At 41.4% G+C, this 27578-nt stretch overlaps 1 protein-coding gene across 3 annotated transcripts in view; it reads left to right on the top strand.

The window, feature by feature from the left end:
* The window catches only part of tcf20 (transcription factor 20), a 65777-nt gene that overhangs the window by 7604 nt on the left and 30595 nt on the right, over positions 1 to 27578 (top strand). Inside the window, exons 2-3 of one of the 3 annotated variants that reach the window (XM_059953821.1) lie at positions 10925 to 11046; positions 19264 to 19425. In XM_059953821.1, the coding sequence (XP_059809804.1) occupies positions 19413 to 19425 (13 nt within the window). In that variant the 5' untranslated portion in view covers positions 10925 to 11046; positions 19264 to 19412. Of the gene's footprint in view, positions 1 to 10924; positions 11047 to 13358; positions 13454 to 19263; positions 19426 to 27578 lie in introns of those variants that run through there. The other 2 variants (XM_059953823.1, XM_059953822.1) reach the window with 2 other exon arrangements.

The raw sequence follows: 27578 nt of genomic DNA, 5'->3' as shown, positions 1-27578 counted from the left end.
ATGTATGGCAAAATATTGTCATTTTTCATACTGGGGTACAGTGCTGGTGGTTATGGGTCTGTCACTCTTTTAAATGCTGTTTTCCTATGCTGGACTTGACTAGGCGAGGTTTCTCATGTCCAATCAGAATTTCTCAAGCATCTAAAATATGGCTGATTTAGATGATCAGAAATTGGGTATCCTGTTATTTTTCTCTCCCTTTTGGGGATTAAAACAAATAAGTTTGAAATTGGGCTAATTTTTAAGCAATGTTTAAAAAGGTAGAAGGGGGAAAACCAGTTTAACAATGATAGTGCTGAAATCCATCACCAGCCTCAATGATTGCTAATAGGTGAACAAATATAAGGCAATAAAGTTGCACAAATTTGTGAAGGGCAGTTCATTTCAGTGTGTGTGTGTGTGTATGGCTTTCCACAGGACATTTAAAAAGGACTCATGCAGAAAAACTGCTGGTAAAAACATCTGGTATTGGAGGTTGGTAATTGGTTGACAGATAGTTGGAATAAAAAGAATGTACTCCAGTAGGTTGGCAAGTGCAGCTTTGAAGCTTCTGTTGTTGAGCATATGTGTAAGTGCTTTGAAGGAAAGAGAACAGCATATCCAAGGTTATAGATGACAATAAATTGTGAGCCACAATAAATATAAATGGATTTGGGGAGCTGCAAGGAGATACAATACAAGGGTATAGAGCTGCAGTGAACCATACAGTAGAAATGATAGGAAGTTAGTCTTTTTTAATTAGTGTAAGATTGAAAGATTTTTGTGTTCCAATAGACCTCGTACACAAATCATTCAGTCATTTGCAGGTATGTCGCAAGTAACTGGGAAGACAAATGGCCAGTTAGCCTTTACTGCAGGAGTAGAAATGTTTTGCTCCACTTGAATCTGAATATGGAATATTATGTACTGGTCTGGTTTTCCTACCTAAGGAAGGATATACACTCAGTGACCATTTATTAGGTACAGGAGTGAGTCTCTGTTGTAACTCCTCCACTTGTGCATTCAGAGTTACTCTTCTGCACACCACTGTTGTAACACATAGTTATTTGAGTTACTGTCGCCTTCCTGTCAGCTTGAACTTGTCTGGCCATTCTCCTCTGACCTCTCTCATTAACAGGGTATTTTTGTCCACAGAACTGATGCTTTTTGTTTATCACACCATTCTTTGTAAACTCGAGAGATTTGTGCTCATTGAAAATCCCAAGAGATCAGCATTTTTTGAGATACTCAAACTACCCCATCTGGCACCAACAATCATTCCACGGTCAAAGTCACTTAGATCATATTTCTTCCCCATTCTGATGTTTGGTCTGAACAACAACTGAACCTCTTGACCGTGCTTGCTTTTATGTATGAATTGCTGGCATTTGATTGGCTGATTAGATATTTGCGTTAACAAGCAGGTGGCCACTCTGTACGTTCAAAGCAGAAATTTATTTTTGTATCAAAGATCAAGGGGTATGGGCTTGTGCAGGAAAGTGGCACTGAGATAAAAGGTCAGCTGTGATCTTATTGAATGGTGGGAAAAGCACAAGGGAACAGGTGATATTCCTTTTGATGTATATTTTTATCTGATTCTGCAAATCTCCTTTGCCATTATCTTAGATTGTATCTGATTCTTAACATCACATCCTCTTTTCCACCCACTCATTCATGGGTAAAGGCATCACTGAGAAGGTTAAGGTTTATTACCAATTCCCATGTTTTTTTAGTGGTAAACTCCCGTCTTGAGCTTTTGCAGCTTAAACTATAAAGGTACTTTTGCAATAACTCTGAAACAGGAATTCAGAATTTAGCTCTGAATGTCTTGATTGTTTTGAATATGCTGGATCATTCCATATCCTCAGTCCAAAGCACTCACAGGCCTTTAAAGAAAGATTTCTCATCTTAGTTTTAACTGGTAGATTGTTATGCTGACACTGAATTTTGCACACTCCAGTCAGGGGAAAAAATATCTTAGCATGTAATCTACCAATTTTTCTCAGAATCTTCAGTGAGAGCACTTCAATATTCTAAAGCCTGACCTACAGAATCATTGAAAACTTACTACACACAAGGCCATAGTTCAGCCCATGTCTCTGCTATTGGACAAAGACTTAGCCAACCTAATTGCAGCACTGTGTCTCTAGCCCTGCAGGTCACGGCTCTTCAAGTACATATCCAAGTAGTTTTTAAGTGTTCTGAAGGCCTTTACCTCCACCATCCTTTCAAGCAGTGAGTTCTGAGACCCCCATTTTACCTCCCCTCAATCCACCTATCTGTTACTTTCTGCCCACCCCCTGGATTATGGTCACACAATTATGTGAAATGCATCCTTCCCGTATACTCTGAGATTCCTCATAATTTTACTTATCTCAGTGAAATCTTCCCTTAGCCTCCTCTGTTCCATGTAAAATAACCCAAGCTTATCCAATTTCATAGCTAAAATTACATCCTAATAAATCTCCTGTACACTCTGTATCATGCAAGTGCACCTGTCCTATAACGTGGTGACCAGAATAGAGTCAGAGTTGTACGGTGCGGAAACTCACTATATACATGCCTGCCATTCTGCTTGCTTGCTTATTTATTTATTTCGTGATACAGCATGGAGTAAGCCCTTCAAGCCATGCCACTCCAGCAACCTAACAATATCGATTAACCCTACCTAATTGTAGGACAATTTGATAATGAAGAGTTAACCTACCTGTACGTGTTTGGACTGTGGGAGGAAGCTGGAGCACCCAGGGAAAACCAAACCGAGGGAGGACGCACAGAGACTCCTTACAGAACGGGAACATGCCGAGCTGTAATAGCATGGCACTAACTGCTAAGCCATCATGGCTAATCTCTAATAATTGGCAATTCAGGTTATTGTCTAGATGCTTCTTAAATGTGAGAGTATTTGCTTCTTACATCAGATTCAGGTTTATTTATTTATCCCATGTGCATCCAAACGTACAGTAAAATACTTTGTGTTAACAGCCAGCACAACACAAGGATATGTGGAGGAGCAGCCCGCAAGTGTTACCACACTTTCTGACGCCAACATAGCATGCCCTCAGCATTCAGCAAAGCAACAAAACAAAGTACAACAAGTGCTTTTACTTTGTAAAATAAGTACTGTACTTGGCTAGACAAGTTGTTTTCACACTCTCCCATCCACCCCTAGGGCTCCAGCCACAAGACAGGCCATCTATGGGCCTCCAGTCCCTGGCCTGGACTCAGACATTGAACGTGCTGACCCAGGTACTTTGACCTTTGGACTTCCATCTCCAGAATCAACATCTTCAGTCTTCAACCTTTAGCTTCAGCCTCCGGTTTTGACCCCAGACCTCACTGATCATGGGACCTTGACCTCTGGACTTCCATGGACCTCTGATGCTGGGACTCATTGACTTGGCCCTCCTGGACCTGTGACCCCAGAATTCACTGACCTGGAGGGATCACCAGTGCTTGTTTTTGGGGCCTCCTAATCACGGTCCTTGGTACATAGTTCGCTATTCTTTGTCCTTGGCTCTTGCCAACCCAGCTCCCAGAGATCACTAGACTTCGACCACAGAATGCCCCCAACCTAGGTTCCAACCACCAGCTCCTACCCTCAACTGCCCCTGACCTCTAATGCCCCTTTGTCCCTATCTCTAAACCCTCACCTGGCCCCTAAATCTATGCATGATGAACATTGCAGCCTGGCACCACCTTGAAAATCACCTTGGGCACTGCAACAGGCTCCTGAAACCACTTTCTTCTATGATGGTTAAGTGCAAATTCAGTGCCCTGATCTGGTTTGGTGCTCTATTAGAATCAGAAGACTAGATCTGGAAACGTGTTAAATCTCAGTCCTTCGTACTTCAACCCTGTAATCCATTAATCAATATTGTAAGCAGTCCTTCCAATACCTCCAAGAAAAGTATAGATGTAGAGAGCGAGACTACTGCAGTGGTGCATGACTTTTTTTCTAGGAAAAGTTTTGTTGACAATCAAAACACTTAAATGCCATTGTAATGGCAACTCCTATTCTGACTTCAGTGTTGTGCAGTTAAATAGAGATAATACATCTTATTTGGGAAATCTGAAAGCTAAAAGGATGTCTGGTTAGTCATTGACTTTCAATGGATTGTAATGGATTTTCATGAGAGTGGCAAGTTTCAAGTCATTTTCATTGAATTGTTTGGGTTAACAGGTGTACCTTCAGTATTCTACTTTTTTACTGTTGTTAATTTTGACTAATTTTAATTTTTGATTTTGTTTTAATGTGACTGTAAGCACCTTTCAGAGATATTCAAAGAGTTCTGGCAGCTGGTTTTGCCTGGGGGTGTGTGTGTGTGTGCGCGATTTTACCAGCTGTCAAACTGGTAAAAGACCACACACTTTCCTACCACACTATATTCCATCTGCCACTTCTTTGCTCTGTCTTCTAATTTCAATAGGTAAACTTAATGTCAGAGAATTGTATACAATATACATCCTGAAATTCTTTTTACATAATAAACATCCACGAAAACAGAGGAGTGCCCCAAAGAATGAATGACAGTCAAATGTTAGAACCCCAAAGCTCCCAGCAAAAAGGCATTGGTGCCCTTCTCCAAGCACTCAAGCGTGCATCAAAGCATCAATAAAGACACAGTCTTGCAGTACCCCAAGACTACTCGTTCACCCAGTAATGTGACATACCACAGGCTCTCTCTCTGTCCCTAATAAGGGAAAAAGAGATATCCCCGTGTCATTGCAAGAGGGGAGACGTAACAAACAACTGGTGGATTTATGATGTTAAAAGTCTTGTTGTGTCACTTTTTCCAAGCTCTGCACCCGGAAAGGCTCAGGTCTATGGGCACACAGCTCATGGCAGCTAACTTGCTGTTCCTGATGTTCTGTGTTCTCACACACGCCTCACTCAGGGGCACTGAGTTAGAATCAGCCCGTCTCCAGAGCCATGAAAAAGCAGACCGAGTCCTTGGGATAATAAAAAGGGGCCAGTCATGAGGCCCTGAGTGCGGTTCCCATTCCCACAAAGACCTGAAGTCAGAGTGTAACTCCAGGTCAGGGTCTTCAAAAGAACCTTGGAAAGGGGAAAAAAGAGACATCAAAGATAGAAACAGAGCTGTTTCTGAAGATGCAAGCAAGGGAGTTGCCGTTTTAGCTCCTAAGTCCTCCTGCAAACTTCCTGATTCCTCACTCGCCTCTCCATTTATCTTTGTATTGTATGTAAACAAGACCATCAATTCTGTCATTCAAACCATTAACATATAATGTGGTCTCAACACTGACTCCTCTGGAGCACCACTTGTCACCAACAACCAACCAGAATAGGCTCCTTTTATTTCCACTCTTTGCCTCCTGCCAGTCAGCCAATCTGCTAGTATCTTTCCTGTAATTCCGTGGGCTCTTAACATATTAAACATCCTCATGTGTGGCACCTTGTAAAAGGCCTTCTGAAAACCAAGTAAACAACTTCCAGGGACTCTCCTTTGTTTACCCGATCTGTTATTTCCTCAAAGAATTCCAACAGATTTGTCAGGCAAGATTTCCCCTTAAGAAAACCATGCTCACTTTGGCCTCTTTGATAGTGTCCCCATCTAATCAACTTTGCCCAGCACGTCTCATGCCTCTGTAATTCCCTTTACTTCCACTGTAATGCTGATATATCTGATCTTATTTTCTCCCTCTCAAGTTGCTCTGTGAATACTATCATATTATGATCACTGCCTCCACTTCCTTTACCGTAAGCTCCCTAATGAAGTCTGGTTCATTACATAACATCTATACCAGAATTGGCTTTACCTTAGTGGGCTCAATCACAAGCTGTTTTAAAAAGCCAACTTGTAGGTATTCTACAGATTCTCTCTTTTGGGACCCTACATATTAAAATCTTCCATCACTATCATAGCATTGACCTTTTTACATGCATTTTCTATGTCTCACTAATTTGTATCCCATATCCTGGCTACTGTTTGGTCTGTATGTAGCTTCCATCAAGGGCTTTTTACCATTACAGTTTCTTAACTGTCCTCACAGGGATTCTACATCTTCCAATCCTATGTCACCTCTTTCTAAAGAATTGATTTCTTTTTTTTTTGCCAACAGAGCCACCCCACCCCATCTGCCTACCTACCTGTCTTTTCAATACAATGCGTGTTCCTGGATGTTCAGCTCCCAACTACGATCTTCCTTGAGCCATGACTCAATGATACCCACAGCTTCATATTTGCCAATATCTAACTCTGCTATAAGATCATCTACTTTATTCTGTATACTGCATGCATTCAAATATAATGACTTCAGCCCTGTATTCATCATCCTTTTCAATTTTACCCCAGTGTTACATTTCAACTCATCCTACTGACTGCAATTTTGCCCTATCATCTGTCTGTCGTACCTCACAGACTTACTATACGGTATAAAGGCTGTCCCATCCTCAGCCCTATCACTCAGGTTCCCCTCCCCCGTAAATTATTTTAGACCCTCGCCAACAGTTCTAACAAACTGTCCACAAGGATATTGGTCCTCCTTGGTTTCAGGGGTAACCCATCCTTTTTATACAGGTCATATGTTTCCCAGAAGAGATCCCAATGATCCCGAAATCTGAAAGCTTACCCCTGCACCACTTCCTCAGCCACTCATTCATCTGTACTATCTTCCTTTTCTTATTGCTGAGGGGAAAGGCCACAGGGGCACCCTGCACTGACTGCATTACCAGAAGTTTGAGAAATCGATGTTCATGCCATCAGGTTGGAGACTACCCAGACGGAACATAAGGTGTTCCTCCAACCTGATGGTGGCTTCATCACGACAGTAGAGAAGGCCATAGATTGACATTTTGGAATGCAAATAGGAAGTGGAATTAAAATGGGTAGCCACTGTGAGATCCCAGCAAAATGGTCTCCCAATCTGTGTTGGGTCTCATTGATATGCAGGAGGCCACTCTGAGAGCCCTGGACATAGTATATGACCCCAACAGACTCACAGGTGAAGTATCGCCTCACCTGGAAGGACTGTTTGGGGCCCTGAATGGTAGTGAGGGAGACTGTGGAGGGGCAGTTGTGGTACTTGTTCTGCTTGCAAGGGTAAGTGCCAGGAGAGAGATCATTTATGATTTTAGTTTTAAGAGTTGGACTTGAATGGCTATTCAATCTCCAGTTTAAAGATGCAAGCTGTCATTTTAAAATTCCTATTGTTAATTCTGCTGCTACTTTTAGGCTATGTATTTTGACATCCCTGTTCCTGTGGGTAGTGGTAATTCTCCTGTCAATCAAGCTTCCGGAACAAAGTGACTAGGAATTATTTTGCACATATTGTAAAATTATTCTTCACTATTGGAAAAAGTGAGATGGCGGGATGGAGGTGCATCTCTGCTAAAGGAAGTGAAAGGCGCTCCTTTCCCTTCGCTAGCCTGCAGGTCACCCTTGGGCAAGGTGTAGGACCTGCTTAGCCCCTGATCAGGGTCACGTTAAGCCATGGGAGCAGGTGGTGGACAGCTGTATAAGCAGCTGGTACGTATGACAAGTCCTGGTTATGCGACCACTCACACCAGGCAGATACACTCTGAAGAGTGTTGATAATGGTTGGGATCACACGTCTTGTAAAGACACTGCCCAGAGAAGGCAATGGCAAACCGCTTCTGTAGAACAGATTGCCAAGAACAGTCATAGTCACCTATGTCATATGACACAGCAGATAATGATGATTTTAAGAAGAGGTGTTTTTGTGGGGAGACGAAACACTTTTTATGGATGGTGTGGAATAGATCATTTGCCCCAATGTATTTGGGTAACAATAGTTGAATAGATTTTAATAAATAAATTAATGGATTAAAATCTGCTTTGAATTACACTGAGAGCCGTGCTGTAAGTTCCAGTCCACAATCAGTTGTGTGGCTGACAATGCTGTCATTACACACTTTGCACACGATGGAATCCGGCCATGTAACCATATCACAGTAATTACACCCTTCTGTCTTTGTAGTTGCTGTTTCACCACTAAGCAGTTTTTATCTACAGTATTAGAAACTCATGCAGGGAAACTCCTAATATGCATTTGAAAATTTTAGATAAATAATACACAGACATTCTCTTAATTTATTTATAGAAAATTAATTCATGGCCTTTTCCTTACTTTTGAGATGTTGGTATTGTCAGTAAATTAATGTCCATTTCACAAGGCCTCGAGAAGATGATGGTGAACTGCCACTATGAACTGTTGTATTCATTTGGTTCAGATGCAGAGGGAGCCATTGTATTTAGGCAGCTATGAGGTAACAAGGATATTATTCCAAGTTGGTACGTCTCTTTACGGGAAAGAGTTGGCAGGCAAGGAAAATTTCAGTTGCTCAGTTGGCAGGCAAGGAAAATTTCAGTTGGTTCTTTGGTAGTAAAGGTTTCTACTTTGGAAGGTGTCATCGATGTAAAATACCAACTGCAGTATAGGGTGTAAATGATACACTGCAGCAATAATATATGGATACTTTTCCTGGATTCCAATGAACTTGCGTTATTGGGGTTCTTCAATGAGACAAGTGGGAAGTATTCTTTCCATTTCCTGACTTGCACCTTGTGGATGGTGAAGGGGATTTGGGAAGTTGGGAGGTAAGAACCTGCTGTAGAGACTCAGGCCTCGGACCATTTCTCATACCAACAACATTTGTATTACTAATCTAATAAAATTTAGAGTCAGTAGTTGCATCATTAATTCGGAACCTTGATGTTATGATTAGCATATTTTCACTATAGTTTATGACCCTATCGAAACCAATGGAGTAGAATACTGGGTGTCTGTCAAATAGTTCGAATTTTCGTGGTACCATCCCAGAGGTTCTTCCACTATTTTGAGCAAGGGATTCCTAGGAATTGATGGGTTGTTACACTTTTACAAGGAGGCGTCAAAATCATTCATGTTTTTTCTCTCTCCATTTGTGATATCTAAAGTTTGCTAATGATCACTGCCTCCTGGTGGGCCATTATTCGGAGTCAGAGATCATTCTATCGAAACACCCATTTTCTCAGGTGACTAAAAGCTGTGTTGATGCACTGAAAAAGGTGGCGAATTTCATCACTGGTGTTGAGTCATTGGTAGCTCCTGAGGTATGAGAACTGGTCCATATGTTTAATCAGAGTAGGATGTTAAGTATAAGACCCATCCTTGTACACTTGACTGAACAAGTTAGCAATGACCTAACCCAGAAAATTGCCATGAGGAATTCCTACAGTAATGTTCTGAGATCAAATAGTTGATCTCCAGCAACATAACTATGAGGGATATATTACTCTAGACAATGAGTTTATTCTTCATGTCCCATTGGCCAGGTCTGTTAGGGCTCCTCAAAGTTACAATCTGTCAACTTAGCCTTGATTTCAAAGAGTCATTCTTATCTCACCATTGTAGTTCAGCTCTTTTGTGACACAAGTTCAGTTGATGTAGTTATTAGAGGATGACTTTTTGGCAAGATGCCAACATGTTAAATTTGGTAATTTAAGGTAGGTGCGGAAGACGCCTATCAACCATGTCCCACAGGATTATTATAAAGTATTTGAATTAACAAGTAAAATATATTGATCAGCACCTTACAGCCAATGTCATACTATTGAAGTTACTATCTTGGTAGTGCAATGCAGCTGATATTTTTGCAGGTCTTAGCACTGACTGTAAGTCCAACCATTGACGTACAAAATGTGCTGTACTGTGGAGATGGGAATTAATGATGGCGATGATTGATGCTGTAGTGTTTTTGTGTGGAGCCTGGGAATGATTTGGTGGATCTTACTCAGAAGTTGCATGCTGGTCTTGTCAAGGGCTGCCAGCTAATACTGTCGTTATTTATTTGTATGGTAGCCTTGGGATTGATGCTGAACTGTTGGAAATTCTCTTCAGATTATTTTTGGAGCCTTTGTACAGATAACCTTTCTTTTTCTACCCTGCCATCCTTTCAATTATGAGATCCAGTTGTTCAATCCACCCAAGTGTTCATTTTTAAACAGTGCATGCAACGTGTCCAAGATATTTAACAAGCTGTGAAAAGATTGCACTATACCATAAAAACATAAAATCATTGTAGAGCTCGATAAAAAGATGACACATGTTCAGTAGATTGAGGATTGTTCAGCTGTAGGAACTTGGAGTGGAGATGGTACTGATCCACATTTTTCAAATATTGGCAAGTCAGACATGGGGATATCATAATGAGATACAGGTTATAGCAAGAATTTTTGTTGAGATCAAAGACAAGGTAAAAGAGCTGAGATATTTTAGAAAACCTTCAAAAGTGACTTGAAGGATGTTGTGTCAGAGGACCATCAGGAGACCAGGGTCACTCCATAAGAAATCTTGCAGCATCCTGAACTTTGCGCATTCAAAGAGCCATTGAAGCAAGAACATATTTATTTTTCTTGATCAAAGGGTTTTAAGATTATATATGAAGAACAAATTAAAGAGCATTAGGGCATGATGTAACAGCTTTTCTCCATTTAAAATTTCAAACACATACAAATCATCTCCTCTGGAGAGCATTGAAAAATAACAAAAGAATTTCAGATGTTGGAAATCTGGATTATAAACAAAGTGATGAAAATACTCAATAAATCTGCCAGTGTCTGTGCAGAGCAAAATCGAGTTTATGTTTCAGGTTGATGACCCTTCGTCAGGACTGAACAAGTCAGTGCTCTGGAGAATATCTGCCAGACTTGAATGGAATTACTAATTTTCATATTTTTGGGATAACCCAGCTTATGTAGTGCAGGGGTTCCCAATGCTTTTATACCAAGGACCGTTAACCGAGGGGTCTGTGGACCCCAGGTTGGGAACCCCTGATGTAGAGGTGTGATGATGTAGATATCTGTTTGCATACTTGTGATAACATGGTAAATATCAAGTAATCAGATTGATGATTTGAATGGGACATAGGTAGAATTCCTTTGATCGTTAACTAACTGCATGGTTTTTTTGCATACTGAAGGAGGTCTCTGTTTAATATCTCTACCGAATGATGACACCCCTGACAGTACAGCAATCCGTCAGTACTGCTGTGGCATATCAATCAATGGACTGTGACTTAAGCCCACAGCATACTGATTTGAGGTAAGAGTAACCCGCTTAGCTACAGCCGATGTTTTTTTTTGCTACCATTGTGCCATTTGGTTAAGCTGGAATCTGATTTCCCGTGCGCAGAGCTGATTGTAAATTTGGTAAATGATAGAAGACGTTTACCTAGCCAGTGCCAATTACAACCAAGGGTTGAGTTATTGGGATTTATACTGGGGCTCTGGAAGGATGAATTGAAGCCAAGTTGCCTGTTGGTTTCTTTGGGTGGACTGTGGCAAACAGAGGCAGTGTTTTAGATTGGAATTATTCCTGGCACATCTGTGTTTATTAGCGGCCTCTTTATGTAATCGAAACCTAATCTTCAGTGATAACAAGCTTGGATCAGCATTCAGTTTACATGCAGATTCGTGGTGTAGCTTCTGCTCTTCACACCCAACGTGGATGGTCATGGTCTTGTTGGTAAGTTGAATAACATTGTAACTCCCAGCAGGGCAGAGAGTACTGCACTGTGAGGACATGTTGGAGATGAGATTGAGGGTGCTGGGCCACTGGGGGAATGGTTGGGCATGAAGATGTGCTCCACAGCCAAGGATCACTATTTTGAATAAAGTAGGAGAGAAACAGTAAACGTTTTCTGCTTTTCAGTGAATGCAAGGAATTCCATGGTGCTGTTCAAAGAACGGCAAAGCTCTCCCTGGTGTAAAAGCTATTATTCATTTCTTAACCACCATCACTCGAAATAAACCACATAATCATTTAGCTTATGGGGGAATTTTTTTTAATATAAGTTAGCTGCTGGTGTGCAGCAATGATTACATGACGAAAAAGCTTCAGTGATTGTAAAGTTTGGAGCAATCTTGGCATAAAAAAAATTGTATTAATGTAGTCATCATGACCTTCTTTGGACATTGTTTCTCAGTGTCTGGTTGTATCAGAATTTAGTTCTGTGGCACCGACCTTGACCCAGGTCACCATTTGCAGGCCGAAGCAGTGTGTGGTATAATTGATGGGAGGGAACAGGTGTTGGGGGAAAAAGCGATGGGGATTTTGCGTGTGTAATTACTCTCCCACCAAACCCACACTCTTGTGTTCACTTCCTCATGGGAAGGCGGATGGATAGTTAAAGATTTTTAAAAAAGTTGATGATTTAGCAAAGTGGTGAATCTTTTCTGGCATTATGCACAAATAGGTCCCACTTGTAGCCCATGGGGAAATCTTTTTGACAAAATTGCTAGTGCTCTTTGAGGATATAACAAGCAGAATGTTAAAAAAGGCAGTGTTTTTGGATTTCCAGAAGGCATTCTTGTGTGCTGCATTAAAAATTAATATACAAATTAAAAGCTACTGGCATTGACAGTAATATATTAGCATGAGAGAAGAATTGGCAAACGGCTAGTTGAGATAAATGGGTCATTTCATGTCAGCAAACGGGTGTCACAGGGAACTGTGCCGGGGCCTCAACTGTTTATATTAATGACTTTGATGAAGGGACCCAGTTCACTGTAGCCAAACTCACTGATGCTGCAAAGATGGGAAAGCAAGTAATGAAGACAGGGCTTATCTTAAGAAGAAAGGTTGAGCCAGTTTTCATATTTGCTATGACATAGACTTAATGAATGACTCCTTTGTCTGCTCACAGAGCAATCAAACACACTCACTCACTCACTCCCTGTAACTTTTCTTGCACATTCCCATCAACTCCCTTAGATTCTACTACTCACCCACCCAACAGGGTCAACTTTTGTTTGGTGTCCGATTAGCATACCAGTATTTGTGATGTACGAGGAACCAGGAGCCATGCAGTCACTGGCTCTGCAAACTCCACACAGACAACACTGGAAATTGAGTTTGAATCTGGGCTGCTGGAACTGAGGCAGCAGGTCTGCGCTGCCTGGACTATGCCATGCCATGGGATTTGGAAGAATGAGGGCAGTTAATTGAAATGAGAATTTCAGAGGGGGATTGACACAACAGGTGCTGAGTGGATGTTTCCACTTAAAGACCTCTCAGTTTTCATGAATAGTGGGCCATCCACTAAGATGGAGAAAAGGAATTTATTTTCCAAGGGTTGTGACTCTTTGGACTTCTACCCGGGAGAGATGTGAAGGCCATGTCATTTCTCATCTTCAAGGCTGAGACGGATATTTGGTGTATTGGGAAACTGGGACAGTGAAACAGAAACTAAGATAGGGTTGATTGTAAAAGAGAGATGTAGCATGGAAGCGGACGTTTCACCTCAAGTCTCTGGCAACCATCAGTACTAACCCTCCCTTGATCCCATTAATATTCTCTACATCCCCATCAGCTGGCCCAATAGTACCACTTGCTTGTACAGTAGGTGCAACTTTGTGATTAATTAACCTTCCAGATACCACCTTTGAGATGTGTGGGAGACAAGCATCAACCTACACAGTCGCAGGGAGAACATGAAGACTTCACGCAGGTAGCGTCCAAAGCCAGGATTGAACTTGGGTCTCAGGCATTGCGAACCAGTGACTTGTTTAACTGTGCTGCTACCAACTGACTATTCCTGTTACCAGCTGTGACTTGACTAGTCATAGAGCCTAGTCCAATTTACCTACAATTAATGCTGTATTGATGAAATTGCAGTGAAGATTTAAAGGGCCATATTGACATCTCATTTGTTATGTTGCTATATTAGAATGAGTTGTGGGAAGTGTAGTGGCCACATTACTGGACATGGACACCATGCTGGAGAGATGACCGGTTCTTTGAGCTCTGTGCTGGGAGAAACTGCTCAATGCTGAGTCACCAGGTGGAAGAAGGCCAAATGAACCACACCTTAAATTCCCTGGCACAGGAAGGGTGAGGAGGCTGCTTGCTCACAGACATGATTTAGGCCTGCAGTTGTCATGGCAACAGCTGCACTGACACCAAAGGTTTTGGAGGGAGTGCGTTCACTGCCGGTCCCAGGGGAAGGCAGTTTGTGGTATGTCTCATTGCATAGCTCTTGGCTTTTGCCATTGCTCTGGGCAAGACCTAAGCTGTGCAGCCAGCCTTATATACATAAACAGTTCTGCTCTCGTGCTGATGTGATGGTTGAGAGAAAGAAGGGAGGCTTTTGGACTCTGTTCTGGGTTTTGTTGCCATAGTGATATGGTGGTCAGATTCAGTTTTGCCCTTCTCTCCTCTTTGAAAATGTCATTTCGGAGCTGTGAGTGCAGTCTTCTGGGTTGTTTTTCCTGGCTATTTCTGGAGCGTAGACCCAGTGAGCTCCTTCATTGCAGGCAGCTGTTAGATCATGGAGGGGCCTGACTGGGGCAGATTCTGAGTTGCAGTTTGTTTTACTTCCTTTGTGTGAACAGACCAGGACTGCAGCAAGGTTTAACCCTGGTTGTATTTCCTACTCAGTGAACACTAGGTGCTGCAGCCTGCTGTATCTGGCAGTTTACATGGAAGCACTCTTTAATTGGACCCACAAACTCTGTTTTAAAACTTCCTTTTTTTTATTTAAAGGGCTCTCAAACACAACTGTAGGTTGAAAGCTGTGTCAGCTGCAGTGGTAACTTGATCATTCTGGTATGACACTGAATCATCATTCACTTGAGGATAATCTCGGATTAAATCCCTGGTTTGATTTGAATTTGCTGCTCTTGTACAAGGATTGCAGCCTGGATGTGAGAGCCTCCATGCTGGTGGTATAAAGAGGAAAAGTCACCCAGGTCTGCCTCCTGGTTGTTGTTTGCTGACCTTGTTGAGTAGGCAACTGACCAGGGCAGTTGCTTCCATTTGCCTGTCACTTTAATTTTCCATCCCATTTCCACTCTGACCTCTGTCTTCAGATTCGTACATTCCTCCAACAATGTCCAACCTATGCTTGAGAAACAGCAGCTCATCTTCTGTTTGGACACGTTGCGGTCCACTGCACTTAATACTGAATTCAGCAATTTCAAGTAATCACCTTCTTTTTCCCTCTACAAATGTGGCTATACCTCTTTGTTTCTATTTTTTTCCCTCGGTCTCTTAATTGCTGGCTGTTAAAGTAGTTGTTACCTTGACAACTTGGGTCTGCACCCTATCAGAGATTTTCCCTCTGTTCTCTCCACCCCTCCCCCCTGCAACTTGAAACAGGCTTGCTTTCTCACTTTTCCAGTTCTGCTGAAGGGTCCTTGACCTGAAACAGTGATTCTGCTTCTTTCCCCAGGACACTGCCTGACCTGCTGAGTGCTTGCAGCATTTTCTGCTTTTGTTTAAGCTATAACAGTCAGGGTAGCTCCTTTAACTCATCCTTTCATGACAACACGAGGATGGTTCAGGTCATTCAGCCCCTCTGCCATTTAATTAAATTGTGACTGATGTGTATCTGAAGTCCACTTACCTGTTTTTGTTACATTCCCTGTAATGCATGCCAACAACAAAACAATCACTTTGCTTTGGAAACAGCAGTTGTCCGTCCACCTCCATAATTGCCAAGGGTCCATCCCTCAGGTAATTTTCCCTTCCTACAGCCATATGGAAAGGGTGCATTTGATTAATCTTAATTCACTATCAGTTCTTACTATTGTTTTAGTGACTCCATAATTCTTAAGAATGGAATTAAAAAAATCAGTTTCACATCCTTGCAATTTCTTTTTACCTTTTGGAAAAAAAATCATTGATAAAATAACATTTTTTGCTGATTAAAATCATTGAAATGTTCCACACATCGTGTCTGTACTGGCCTGTTAGCTGTTAATGCTGCGATACCTGGAAGTCTGTGAAAGTTTTAAAGTCTTTATCCAATTCCCTCTTAAAGATTACTGAAGCCACCAGCCAATCAGGCAGTGATTTCCAAATCCTAATCCCTCACTGTACGAAGATTTTCCTCATGTTACTTTTGGTTCTTGAGCCAGTCACGTTAACTCAGTGTCCTCTTTTTTTTTCGACTGTTCAACTACTGGAATTGATTTAACTTTATTTCCTCTACCCTCTCTGCTTTAAGAACAAACCCTTGTTTTTCAGTTTGTTCATATAACTAATCCCTCATCTTGCCCTCGCCCTTGTGCTTTAGTGGGAGGACAGGTTTATGCAGGTTGGATAGCAGGAGTGCAGGAACTGTCAAACTGATGTGGAGTTCTTGGTATTTGTTAAAATAATTTATCCTTGAGATGTGGGCCTTATTGGTAAGGTCGATATTTTGTCCATTACAGCATCCTGCAAGTTTGATATTTCAGTGTCTTACAAAGCCCACTGTGGGCTTTCAATTTCAGTTGCACTGGGACACAGGAATTTATCACATGGGAAGGATTGCTTCCCTTAAAAATTATTGAGCTTGGTGGGTTTTTATAACAATCCAAAGGCATCTGCTCATTTTTACTGTTGCTAGGTTGTTATTTACAGATTTAAAATACAGTGGATTCGGGTTAATTGGGACATATGGGACCAGTACATTTCGGCCCAATTAAGCGACTGCCCCAATTAGCCAAAGTTTCATGGAAATAGTTATTAAGGTATAAAAAGGAAAAACTACTGTTTAATCAGTAACAAATTATGTATTTAAGCGAAATGCTGAATAAATTAGAATACTACCAGAACTACTACAGTACTATAAAACTGCATTAGTCCCCAGTAGTAATGTCAGAAGAATTCATCCAGTGTACGCTGATATTTTCTTTTGATTGACAGTAAATGAACAAAATCTGTGCAGCCTCCGAGTGCTGATAATGGACTGCCCATCGATTAGTGGTTTTGGCGGTTGCATCCCCAAATCTTCATTTTAATTGTAACATTCAAGATGATTGTCGATACCTTCAAATTCTTCATAGTTCCTAACTTGAAGCAGTAAAATTGTTTCATTTTCACTCCCGGCTGTTTCTGGCATCTCCAAGCCTGAATGCTTGAAATCGTACTGAGCAAAACAGTTGTGAATTGTCTTACTGTTTATACTTGCCAACTATCAGTGACAAAATTCACTGCTTTTGGGATATAAACATGCAATTTGTATTTAAAAACTGTGCATTCTAAGCACAATGTAGTGTCTTAACGGCCACACAATGTGCATATGACTGATGCTAGTTAGAAAATGTTCGGGAGTGGTCGCTTGCCCCAATTAAGTGGTATAGTGTCCCAATATAATCAAAGGGAATCCGGGTTATTTTCTTGCATTGTTTTTGTTCTTTAAGAATTACCCCTCAGAATGACTGCTTTGATTAACTGATGGCCAAATGAACCAGAATCCACTGTGTGATACAATTTCTTAAACTGTGTGTTTTAGTTTTGAGCTAAAATTCTTGAATTGCTGATACAAACCCCCTAAACACCGTAGCCCTGTGGGTAACATACCCCCGAGTCAGAAGGCAGTTAGTTATGGGGACCATTCCAGAGCTTTGATGTAAGTGTGCAAAACTGTGGAATGGAAATCTAAAATAGGTAATAAATTCAGTTGGAAATTGTAGAGAAAAAATACTTTTATCCAATAAGTTGTAAGAATGTGAAGCTTGCCACAATACTGAAAAGGTTGAGGCCCACAACAGAGATAGGAACCTGGATTCCTCGAAGAATGGAATAAAAAATGTTGGAAATGTTGAAGGCAGTATTTGTCAGGAAAGGTAACAATTGCAGGAAGGTTTACAGCATGGAAAGATCTGTGCAACGAATCGTGTTCATGCCAGCTTTATACATGAGCAGCCTAGGCAGTTGCAATCCACTGTTCACTCCCCATTATCTAATGCCTTTTACAGTGATTGAGGCTGCTTCTGCTACCACCCTGCTGGTTTAGTCAGGACCCTAAAATTTGTCTTCATTCAGCTTTTGTTCTTTTATTTTAAGACCTTAACCTTTTTCTTTAGTGTGGTACCCTGTCCTGGACACAGTAATACAGTGCTGGCAGAACAACTAGTCTACCATCAGAATTAGAGAATGTGAAACATGCAGAAAAAGAGTTAGACAGCTTCCAGTCTCCTGATTTGAGTTTATCAATTTCAGATTATCTACGTGCTGGTACCACTTACACCTCTTGCCCATCTATTTCTTCATTTAATTGACCCTTCCTTTCTCAGTGTCTCTCTTTCTAACCTCAACCTGGACCTTCCCTTTTATTCTTTTCTCTCTTCAACATCCATTTTTGCCCACTATCTTGATCAGTTAGAAAGATGGGCTGAGAAACGGCAAATGGATTTCAACTTGGATAAGTGTGAGATAAGTGTTTGGACTTTCAAGCCAAGGTAGGACCTATACAGTGAAGGCAAGGCACTGATGAACTGTGCGCTGATCCCACTGTTCGACAACACTCATCAGAAGTCCAATGCACTTTGCCAAGGATGTACTCCCACAGTTTCCAGGGTGGTAAAGAAAGCATTTAGCATGCTCACCTTCATCAGTCAGGGCATTGAATTTAGGAGTAGGCATATTAAGCTGCTGTTATACAAATCAATGGTGGGAACACTTTTGGAGTATTGCATACAGTTTAGGTCACACTGTATGGGAAAGACATTGTCAAGCAGGACAGAGTGCAGAAGAAATTTATAAGGATATTGACTAAAGTAGAAGGCCTGAGTGATAGGGAGAGGTTGTCCATACTGGATGTTAAGTCCCTGCTGCAGGAGAGTGAGAAGTGACTGTCTAAAAGTTTATAAATCATGAGGGGTATGGATAAAGTGGGTAGTCATAGTTTTTTCTCCCCAATGGTTGGGGAGTCCAAAATTAGGATAAGAGAGAAAAGATCCAAGAGACCTGAGCGGGGGCAACTGTACAGAGTTGGTAGTGAATATGTTAAGCAGATGGTACAACTGCAGCATTTAACAGGCATTTGGATAGAAATTGTGGAGGGCAGGAAGGATGTGGTGGTTGGCATGGACCAGTTGGGTTGAGGGGCTGTTTTCCATGCTGGATTACTCTTAACGACTCCCCAGGTTTCTTGGCATCCTGAAGACTTAGAAGATCTAACATTTTCCCATTCTGATTACCTGAAAAGTTGTTTTCATTCTCTCAGAAGTGATCTGCTCTGCTAACTATTTCCACCATTTTCCACTTTGTTTGGGATTTCTGTACTTGCTGTATTTTGTAACAAAGAATAAAATGATGTGCTGTAGGATGGAAGGGGGGAGGAATAACAGACAAAAACATATTTGGCTGAGTGGTTCACGAACACAGGTACCAGAGGCTGCTGAGAAGCCCCTTGACAATTTTCACTGCATTAAACCCACAATTCAAATACCAATTATTGTTACAAACATAGGCTCTGGTGCTGTGTTAATTATCTGTTCTGCTTCCAGCCTTTGTAGATTTTGAGCTATTCGTTGTTTGTCTCTGCAGCTCCAGAATATTTCCAGATGTGCAAGCAAGTGTTCCTAGGAAGAGACGCAAGAGCTTGTATTCTAGCTGGTAAAGTTCCAGACCGTCAAACAGACAGCCCTATTACAATGGGTACCTCGTGGCAAGTCTGAAGATACAAGAGTGAAGGAATGGAATTGAATGGTGAGTGCTGATTTCCCATGAGGCATACGTAAATGGCAAGAAGACAGGAAAGTGAGGTTGAGAGGGATAGTAAATCAGCCTTGATGGGATGGCAGAGCAGAGTCGTTGGGCCAAATGGCCTAATACTTCTCCTATGTTTTGTGGTCTAACCTATTTAGCTTGGTAGAAAGGTTCCTGTATAAACCAGGGTTTGACTCTCTGTGAACTTGGGTTTCTCGTTTCTGAGAGGGGTTAAACTAGATTTTCAAGTTGTCAATAAATTTGATAGGGTAAATTACAAACAAAAGGCATTTGGCAATGGAAAGGGAAAAAGCTTTCTGCTGCATCTAGAGAATTGACATTTTAGGTCAACGACTTTTGATGAAGGGAGATTGGAAATGTTAACTCTTTATTAGAGGGGCCCCCAACCTTGGGTCCATGGACCCCTTGCTTAATGGCACTGGTCCATGGAATAAAAAATGTTAGGAGCCCCTGCTCTAGTGAACGCCATCTTTCCTGCTGAGTATTCTCTGTTTTTTTTTCTCAGAATTTCAAAATCTGCAGTATTTTGCTCCTGGGCTCCCTTTTTAAGGAGCTTCCTGAGAAAAGAAGATAAAGTGTAACCCACAGTTAGAGCAGAATAGCGCAGAATAACACAGGAGTCTGGGTCGAGGTCAGTGCAGTCATGCTACATTCCCAAGGGGAAGATTAGTCGGTCCTCGCTAATTACAAAAAGCTGACACTGGATATCTGGAGGGAACGCTGGGAATAGCATTGTGCGAAGGGATGGTTTTATTTTCATTGTAGAAATGAATGTGGCGAGATTTGAGGTTAAAGGGTGTCGATAAAAGTATTTAAGGAAATACTGGTTCCATTACCTGGTGAGCCAGTTACCATGGGAACCAGATTTAAGATGTTTGATAACAGAACCTGAAAGTGAAAGGTTGAATGTTGAGAACTGAGTTGTGCTCAGGTGCATTCTACCTGAAAAGCAGATTCGATAGTGAGACCAATCATTTAGCACCATAACAGGGCTGGCACAGTCAAACAATGGACAAAGTGGCCTTCCATGTCACATGGTTTTGTTACTAAATTGTTCAGAATCAGGTTTAATATCACCAACATAGATCATGAATTTTGTTGTCTTTGTGGCAGCAGAGCAGTACAATGCATTATAGGAAAAAAACACCTCTGAATTACAGTAAGTATGTATATATAAAATATTTAAATTAAATAAGTAGTGCAAAAATAGAAATAAGAAAAGTAGTGAGGTAGTGTTCATGGGTTCAGTGTCCATTCAGAAATCAGACGGCAGAGGGGAAGAAGCTGTTCCTGAATTGTTGAATATATGCCTTCAGGCTTCTGTACCTACTTTCTGATGGTAGCAATGAGAATAAGGCATGACCTGGGCAATGAGTGTCCTTAACGATGGATGCTGCCTTTTTGAGGCACTGCACCTTAAAGATGTCTTGGATACTACAGAGGCTAGTACCCATGACAGGGGTGATTTAAGTTTACAACTCTCAGCAGCTTATTTTGATCCTGTGCAGTACCCACCCCTCGTATCAGATGGTGATGCAGCTGATTAGAACGCTCTCCACAGTACATCAGTAGAAATTTGCAAGTGTCTTAGGTAACATACTAAATCTCAAACTATTAATGAAATATAGCCACTGTCGTGCCTTCTTTGAGGTTGCATCGATATGTTGGGTCCAGGTTAGATCCTTAGAGATATTGATTCCCAGGTTAGATCTTAGAGATATTGATACCCAGGAACTTGAAATCTCTCTCTCTTTCCACTTCGGATCCCTCTGCGAGGATTGGTGCATGTTCCCTCATCTTACCCTTTCTGAACTCCTAAAGATCTGAAGTGTACCCAAAGTTATTGAAGGTTCTATGGGAAGCAGCCATTTTGGGATATGTTTTGACAACCGGTTTCATGGATGTAGAGTGAGAATCAGGTTTATTATTAATAAACAAGAAAATTTGCAGATGCTAGAAATCAAAGTAACACACACAAAATGCTGGAGGAACTCAGCAGGCCAGGCAGCATCTATGGAAAAAAGTCATCACTATTATTACTTGGGTATGATGTCAAGATGTGTCATACAGTGTGGGAATTATGGGTAGTAGGGGTTTTGCTAGAATAGAGTACAGTTCCAAGGCACAATGCAGTTCAGACGTGAACTCATTTTACAAAACTTCCTCAACAAACACGGCCATAGCAGAAGACAGCAAACCTCAAGAGTGTGAGATCACTGTGCTCTGGCCAAACCAAAAAAATCCAAACAATATAAAGACAACTGCCTTTGCCGGCGAATTGGTATTGAAGAGGTTGCTATTATTAAATAACAGAGTGTGATTCTGTCCTCCGTGACACTAGTAGTCAACTGAACAGTTGATACTAACGTGGGTAATATTTTTAGGTTGGGCATGAAGGAATATACAGCCAAGGCAGGCAAGGGGTGTTAAGTAGAAACCAGCTAATGGCATGACAGTACATCCTGGTGGTATAATGTGAAATCTGAAAGATTCCAGAATCAGTGGAGCATAAATATCTGGAGAAACCCAGCAAAATGAAAGTTGAGGAGATGAACATTTGTAAACTGTCAAAGCATTGGCAGATTGGGTGCTGAGATAGGGCACAAGCTTGGATGCTACAGGGAAGTCGGTAGGGAAATGGAACTGATGCGTTGGAAGGTCAAAAGCTATTTCATAAGAAAATAACACAAGACAGGTTCCAGGCTGGGAATTCAGATATGTCTGCAGAGAATTGCCTGAATGAGACAGAGCAGCAGATGAATAAATCGGCAGGAACGATGAAAAGTATGTAACAAATGTTAGGAGTGAGGAGGGGGGATCCTTAGTGTCAGGGTGAGTGCCTTCTCCTGTATGAATGGGCTTTGGATTGGGGAGGATTGGACAGGAGAGTAAAGCAGAAAGCATCTATTGAGGAATACAAATGCTGTTCCTCCAGTCAGCAAATGGTTCAAGCTTGATGTGTTCTGGCAAGTGTGAGTATGCTGTATGTTCTTCCTGTTCCAGAATATGTAATGCTCAGCCTTTGAGTGTAACTTCTGATATGGTTGAGTTTATCTTCTATCCGAGCAAAAATTGCAAGGCTCTGGAAAATCACTCTCAGCCTTGTGCTTCTCTTCTGTTCTTTACTGTCCCCATGAACCCCACCTCTCCATCTGGATACCTCTGTACTTGGGCAGGGACTTTGAGTGTTGGGAGACAACATTAGCTGGATCTGACTTGGCTTCTATCTAGACCCACTCAGATTGCGCTCAATTGCAGGAGTCCCTATAATGTTGAGCTCCTATTCCCTGATTGCTTTTCAGACATAAGCACCATTTCAGCCTTTTTTATTCCAAAATGTGCTTTGTCTGTAGTTTATGCAGTAAAAGCAATTGGGATGTGTTTTTCTCTATGGTATCATCAATTCAATACTCCCTCTAAAAAGAACATTTGAGCTGTAGTTTATTTCAGGGTGGTATGGGGCAGGGATAAGGATATTAGCAAAAAAAGCAGGAATACAGATACATCTGCTTCACCTTTCATTAGGATTATGGCTGGTCTTTTACTATTATATAATTTCCCCGCACTAATCCGTAAACCTTGATTATTTTAATATGTATAAATCTATTAATTTTCACAGCCCTCTAGGTTGACAGTTGCAAAAATCTTGTCCTGTATCATCCCGAATGCCCAGCCTCTTACTTTGAGGATCTTTCCTAGTTTTTGACACCAGCCTGCAGAAATTTCACTGCTCCTTACATCTCCCTTGGTCCCTTTAAGAATTTTAGATCATAGGAAAGAACAGCACAGGAACAGGCGAATGGCTCTGTGTTGTGCTGTACCGGCTAAAAAGCAAATCAAAAATATCCAACACTAATCCCTCCTATCCTCACAATGTCCATTTCCCTCCACCGTCCTTATGTCCATGTGCCTACCCAAACTTCTCTTTAAAAACCTCCTGATGTATTTATCTCTACCATGATACCAGGCGGCGCATTCCAGGCATCCACCACTCTCAAAGTAAAAAAACTTAACCTGCCACATCTCCCTTGAACCTACCCCTTCTTGCCTTCATTGCGTGCCCTCTACTATTAGGCTTTTCAGCTCTGAGAAACAGATAGTCCCCGTTTACTCTATGCCTCTCATAATCTTATAAACTTATCTCAGAGCTTCCCCTCAGCCTCCGACGCTCCAGAGAAACAACTGAAGTTTGTCCACCCTCTCATAATGGCACATGCCCTCTAAACCAGACAGCATGCTCTTCTGCACCCTCTCCAAAGCCTCGACACAAGTTGTGACAAAACCTCTTGACTTTTGAACTCATTGCCTTGATATTTGTATGTCTTAATGAACTCATTCTTATTCCATAAATCTTCCTAGGGTATAGATCCAGTTCTTTTTAATCTCTTGCTGTACAATAAACTGCCCATTTCAGGAATCAGTCTGGTGAAACTTTGTTCCACTCTTATCATAAGCAAATCCTTACCCTGAGTAAGGAGAGCAGACCGTGTGCTAGAGGATTTTGGTAGAAAGCACTGTTTGTCTTCTAATTACTTGTTGTGTCTGTATGTTAAACAAGGGCATACACACATGTCCCTCTGCACACCTATTTTTTTCTGTATCTCACCATTCAAATGCTCTGCTTTTCTACCATTTTTCTCCAAGGAAATGAAATGACAGAATGGAATAGAATATGGAAAAATGTGAGGTCACATGTTTTAATAGAAACAAAGCAAAGAATCTGGCATTTCAATGAGAGATTGAAACATGTTGGTGATGAGACCCAAGTGTGTTAGAGAACAAATCATTTTAAAATTATCATGCTTGTACAGTGAGCAATACCTTTTGCTAATCTTTTCCATTTTGCTTATCTATAGAAACTTTCATAGTCTGTTATTTTTCTGTTTCTCACTAGATCATTCATATTCTTTTCCCCTTATCAGTGTCTTGGTGTTCTTTGCTGATTTTGCTTCCGGACTCTGAGCGAATTGTTCAGGAGCCAAGAATTGGCCTTCACTTTGACCATGAATGCTCAGTTTGTTTCTAACCTTCAACACAATTTTATTTTGAAAACATAAGCTTTTTTGTAAAATTGGACCAATTATGAATGGACCTGAATCTAATGCTAGGATTTTTATTAATTTCTCAATCGGCATTCAATAAATGTTATTAATCGTAGCTTGAAATAACTACTCTAAGTCACCCTATGGAGTTAATGATTATCCCTTGCACTGAATAAACTGTGCAGGTGCGCCAACTGACCCTTGCTTTGAGTAAATAGCCAATCTTTACTGATGCATAGTGAGCAAGTCTGCTGAATAAAGTTACTGGGGCAAGCCCCCTGAATAAACAGTGCCTGTGTAAAATCAATTTATGTCAACCTTAAACGCAAGAGATTCTGCAGATGCTGGAAATCCTGAGCAACACACACAAAATGCTAGAGGAACTCAGCAGGTCAGGCAGCATCTATGGAAAATAATAGATGAATAACTTGGTTCCATAGATGCTGCCTGACCTGCTGAGTTCCTCCAGCAGTTTGCTTGGTAACATTGCCTACCCTCATCTTTTGCAAAGCTAACCTTATTTGGCAACGTGAATGAAAGGGCAGTGGAAAGGGTGTCTGAAAATCCTAAATCAAGCTTGTCATCTTCAGTCACTTGAGGGTCAAAGTTACAGAAAGCCCATGTAAGAGAGTTGTGCCTTTTTAATTTATTTATATGTTGTCTGTGTGTGTGACACTGGCTGGGCAGAATTCATTGCCCTTCCCTCTACAATGAGTTGTATTTCAGAGTGAAGTACATCTGGTGCCGCAAAAGGAAAAGTTTCCTACTTTGAATGACTTTGAATCAGAGGAGCCTTAATGTTAATCATGTTCACTGTTGCAGTGGGATGGACCTCATTTCTGATCAATTTTACAGGCCTCTGGATGCTATGCCATACAGCCATACTTGATATTTTGTTTTCCTGTGTGCTTTATCAATTTGACATTGGTCATTGCTCACTACCCAGCAAATTTTGAATCCTCGTCCCAATTATCCACTCCCCTTATCTCAGATTTCTACCCTCTCCCCATTTTCTATCACCCTCTATCCCTTGCCCTGGTTTAGGAGTTAGTGATCATGAATTTTAAGAGCATAAGTCACAGGAGCAGGGGAATACCATTCGCACCCTTGATACTGCTCTACCATTCAAGATAATGGTTGAATTCCTACTTTAAAACTATTTCCTGTCCTTGCAAGGAGTGTAGAGCACAAGAATAGGAAAGTTTTCAAGTAACTTGCTGCAGTTAAGACAAAACATAAACTTAGTCTCTGTATTTAAAGAAGGATACACTAGCAGTGGAGAGCAGGTTCACTGTTGCTTGGCATATGAAGTGTGACCAACTTGGATCTATAGTCATTTGTATTTGGAAGAATGAAGGGTGACCTTATTGAAGTACCAGATTTTGATTGGGGGGGGGGGGTGGATTAAGAGTAGATGAAGGGGCAGGTGGGGGATGCTTCCCCCCCCCCCCAGTGACATACCTAGAATGGAATAATTGTATTTTCAGAATAAGGAATCACCCATTTAACAGAGTTATGGAGAAATTTCTTCTGCGGGTTGTGGCTCAGAACTGTGGAAACAGAATCATTGAATATATTCAAAGTGGAGGGACTGGTGTATTTGATCTACAAGGGAGCTGGAGCATATGGGAAAAGCTGGAAGTAGTGTTAAGGCCAGACTACATTGGCCTTGATTTCATTGAATACTGGAGCAGGCTCTACAACTGATTTATCTACCCCAGTTTCTTATGCATTAAATCTGTGAACAAAATATTCAATGCTTAGGAAGGCTATAGAATGGAAAAGGGGGTTGATAAGGGATGGCATCGATAGATTAATTGAAAGGGAACTTGGCATGGTAGATTACAGCTAAAGTTAGAATCAATTTAGGTTGAGCTATGATTCGGCAAGGGACAGAAATCATCGGTTGAAATTGCTTGTGGGCCTGCAGTTAGTGGTTGCGTTGCAGGACACAGTATAAATATATCATTCTGCAGAGGGATCCCTCAAAGTATCTTCATAATATAATAGAGTTTGCATGTAGTGCAAAAGTGGTTTTCACTGTGAAGCCTGGGTTTTCTATCTCAGCAAAGTTTTAAGGGGCGGGTTGGCTGTCTTGGAATACAAAACCACATTAAAGTATATGTTATTGAACAGCCGTAGCAGATGTTTTTTTTAAAGTACAATTGAACGAATGTGCATTCCTTTAAGTCACAAAGACACAACATTGGTTCAACCATGGGTTATAGAGAAAAGTAAATCTAAGAAAAAAGTATTGCAGAGCTACCAGAATAAACAGTAAGCCTGAAAATTGGCAGGATTTTGGAATTCTGCAAAAGAAGCACAAGAAATTATAAAGAAAGGGAAAATAGAATGAGAGTAAATTGAAAAGCTTCAGTTCTTGGACTCGAGCAACACACATAAACTGCTGGTGGAATGCAGCAGGTCAGGCAGCATCTATAGGGAGAAGCACTGTCGACATTTCGGGCCGACCCTTCGTCAGGACTGACAACGTCAACAGTGCTTCTCCCTATAGATGCTGCCTGACCTGCTGTGTTCCACCAGCATTTTGTGTCTGTTGCTTGAATTTCCAGCATCTGCAGATTTCCTCATGTAGTTCTTGGACTCGCCTCTGAGAAACCAGCCCTGTGGCCCAACAAGTCACACCAAATGTCAACCACTCATTTTCACTAAATCCACGGTAGTATAGTGCTTAGCACAACTCTTTACAGTACCAGTGATCCGGGTTCATTTCCTGACGCTGGCTGAAAGGAGTTTATGTGTTCTCCCTGTGACCGCATAGGTTTCCTCTGGGGGTTCTGGTTTATTCCCACAGTCTAAAGACGCATCGGTTGTTAGATTAATTGTAAATTGGGCTAGGGTTAAATCGGGGGTTGCTGGGCAGCACGGCTTGAAGGGCTGGGAGGGTCTATTCCACGCTGTATCTCAATAAATAAATAAGCAAACAGGCTTTCACATCAACACCCTCAGACTCTACCACTCACTTCACTCTAAACCAAAATACAGTAGTCAGTTATCATGCCAAGCTGCAGTTCTTGGGAACGTGGGAAGAAATTAAAACGTGGGTCACAGAGAGAATCTACAAGCTGC

This window comes from Hypanus sabinus, chromosome 29, assembly GCF_030144855.1.
Source record: "Hypanus sabinus isolate sHypSab1 chromosome 29, sHypSab1.hap1, whole genome shotgun sequence".
NCBI lineage: Eukaryota > Metazoa > Chordata > Chondrichthyes > Myliobatiformes > Dasyatidae > Hypanus > Hypanus sabinus.
This window is presented reverse-complemented; position numbering and strand designations above follow the sequence as displayed.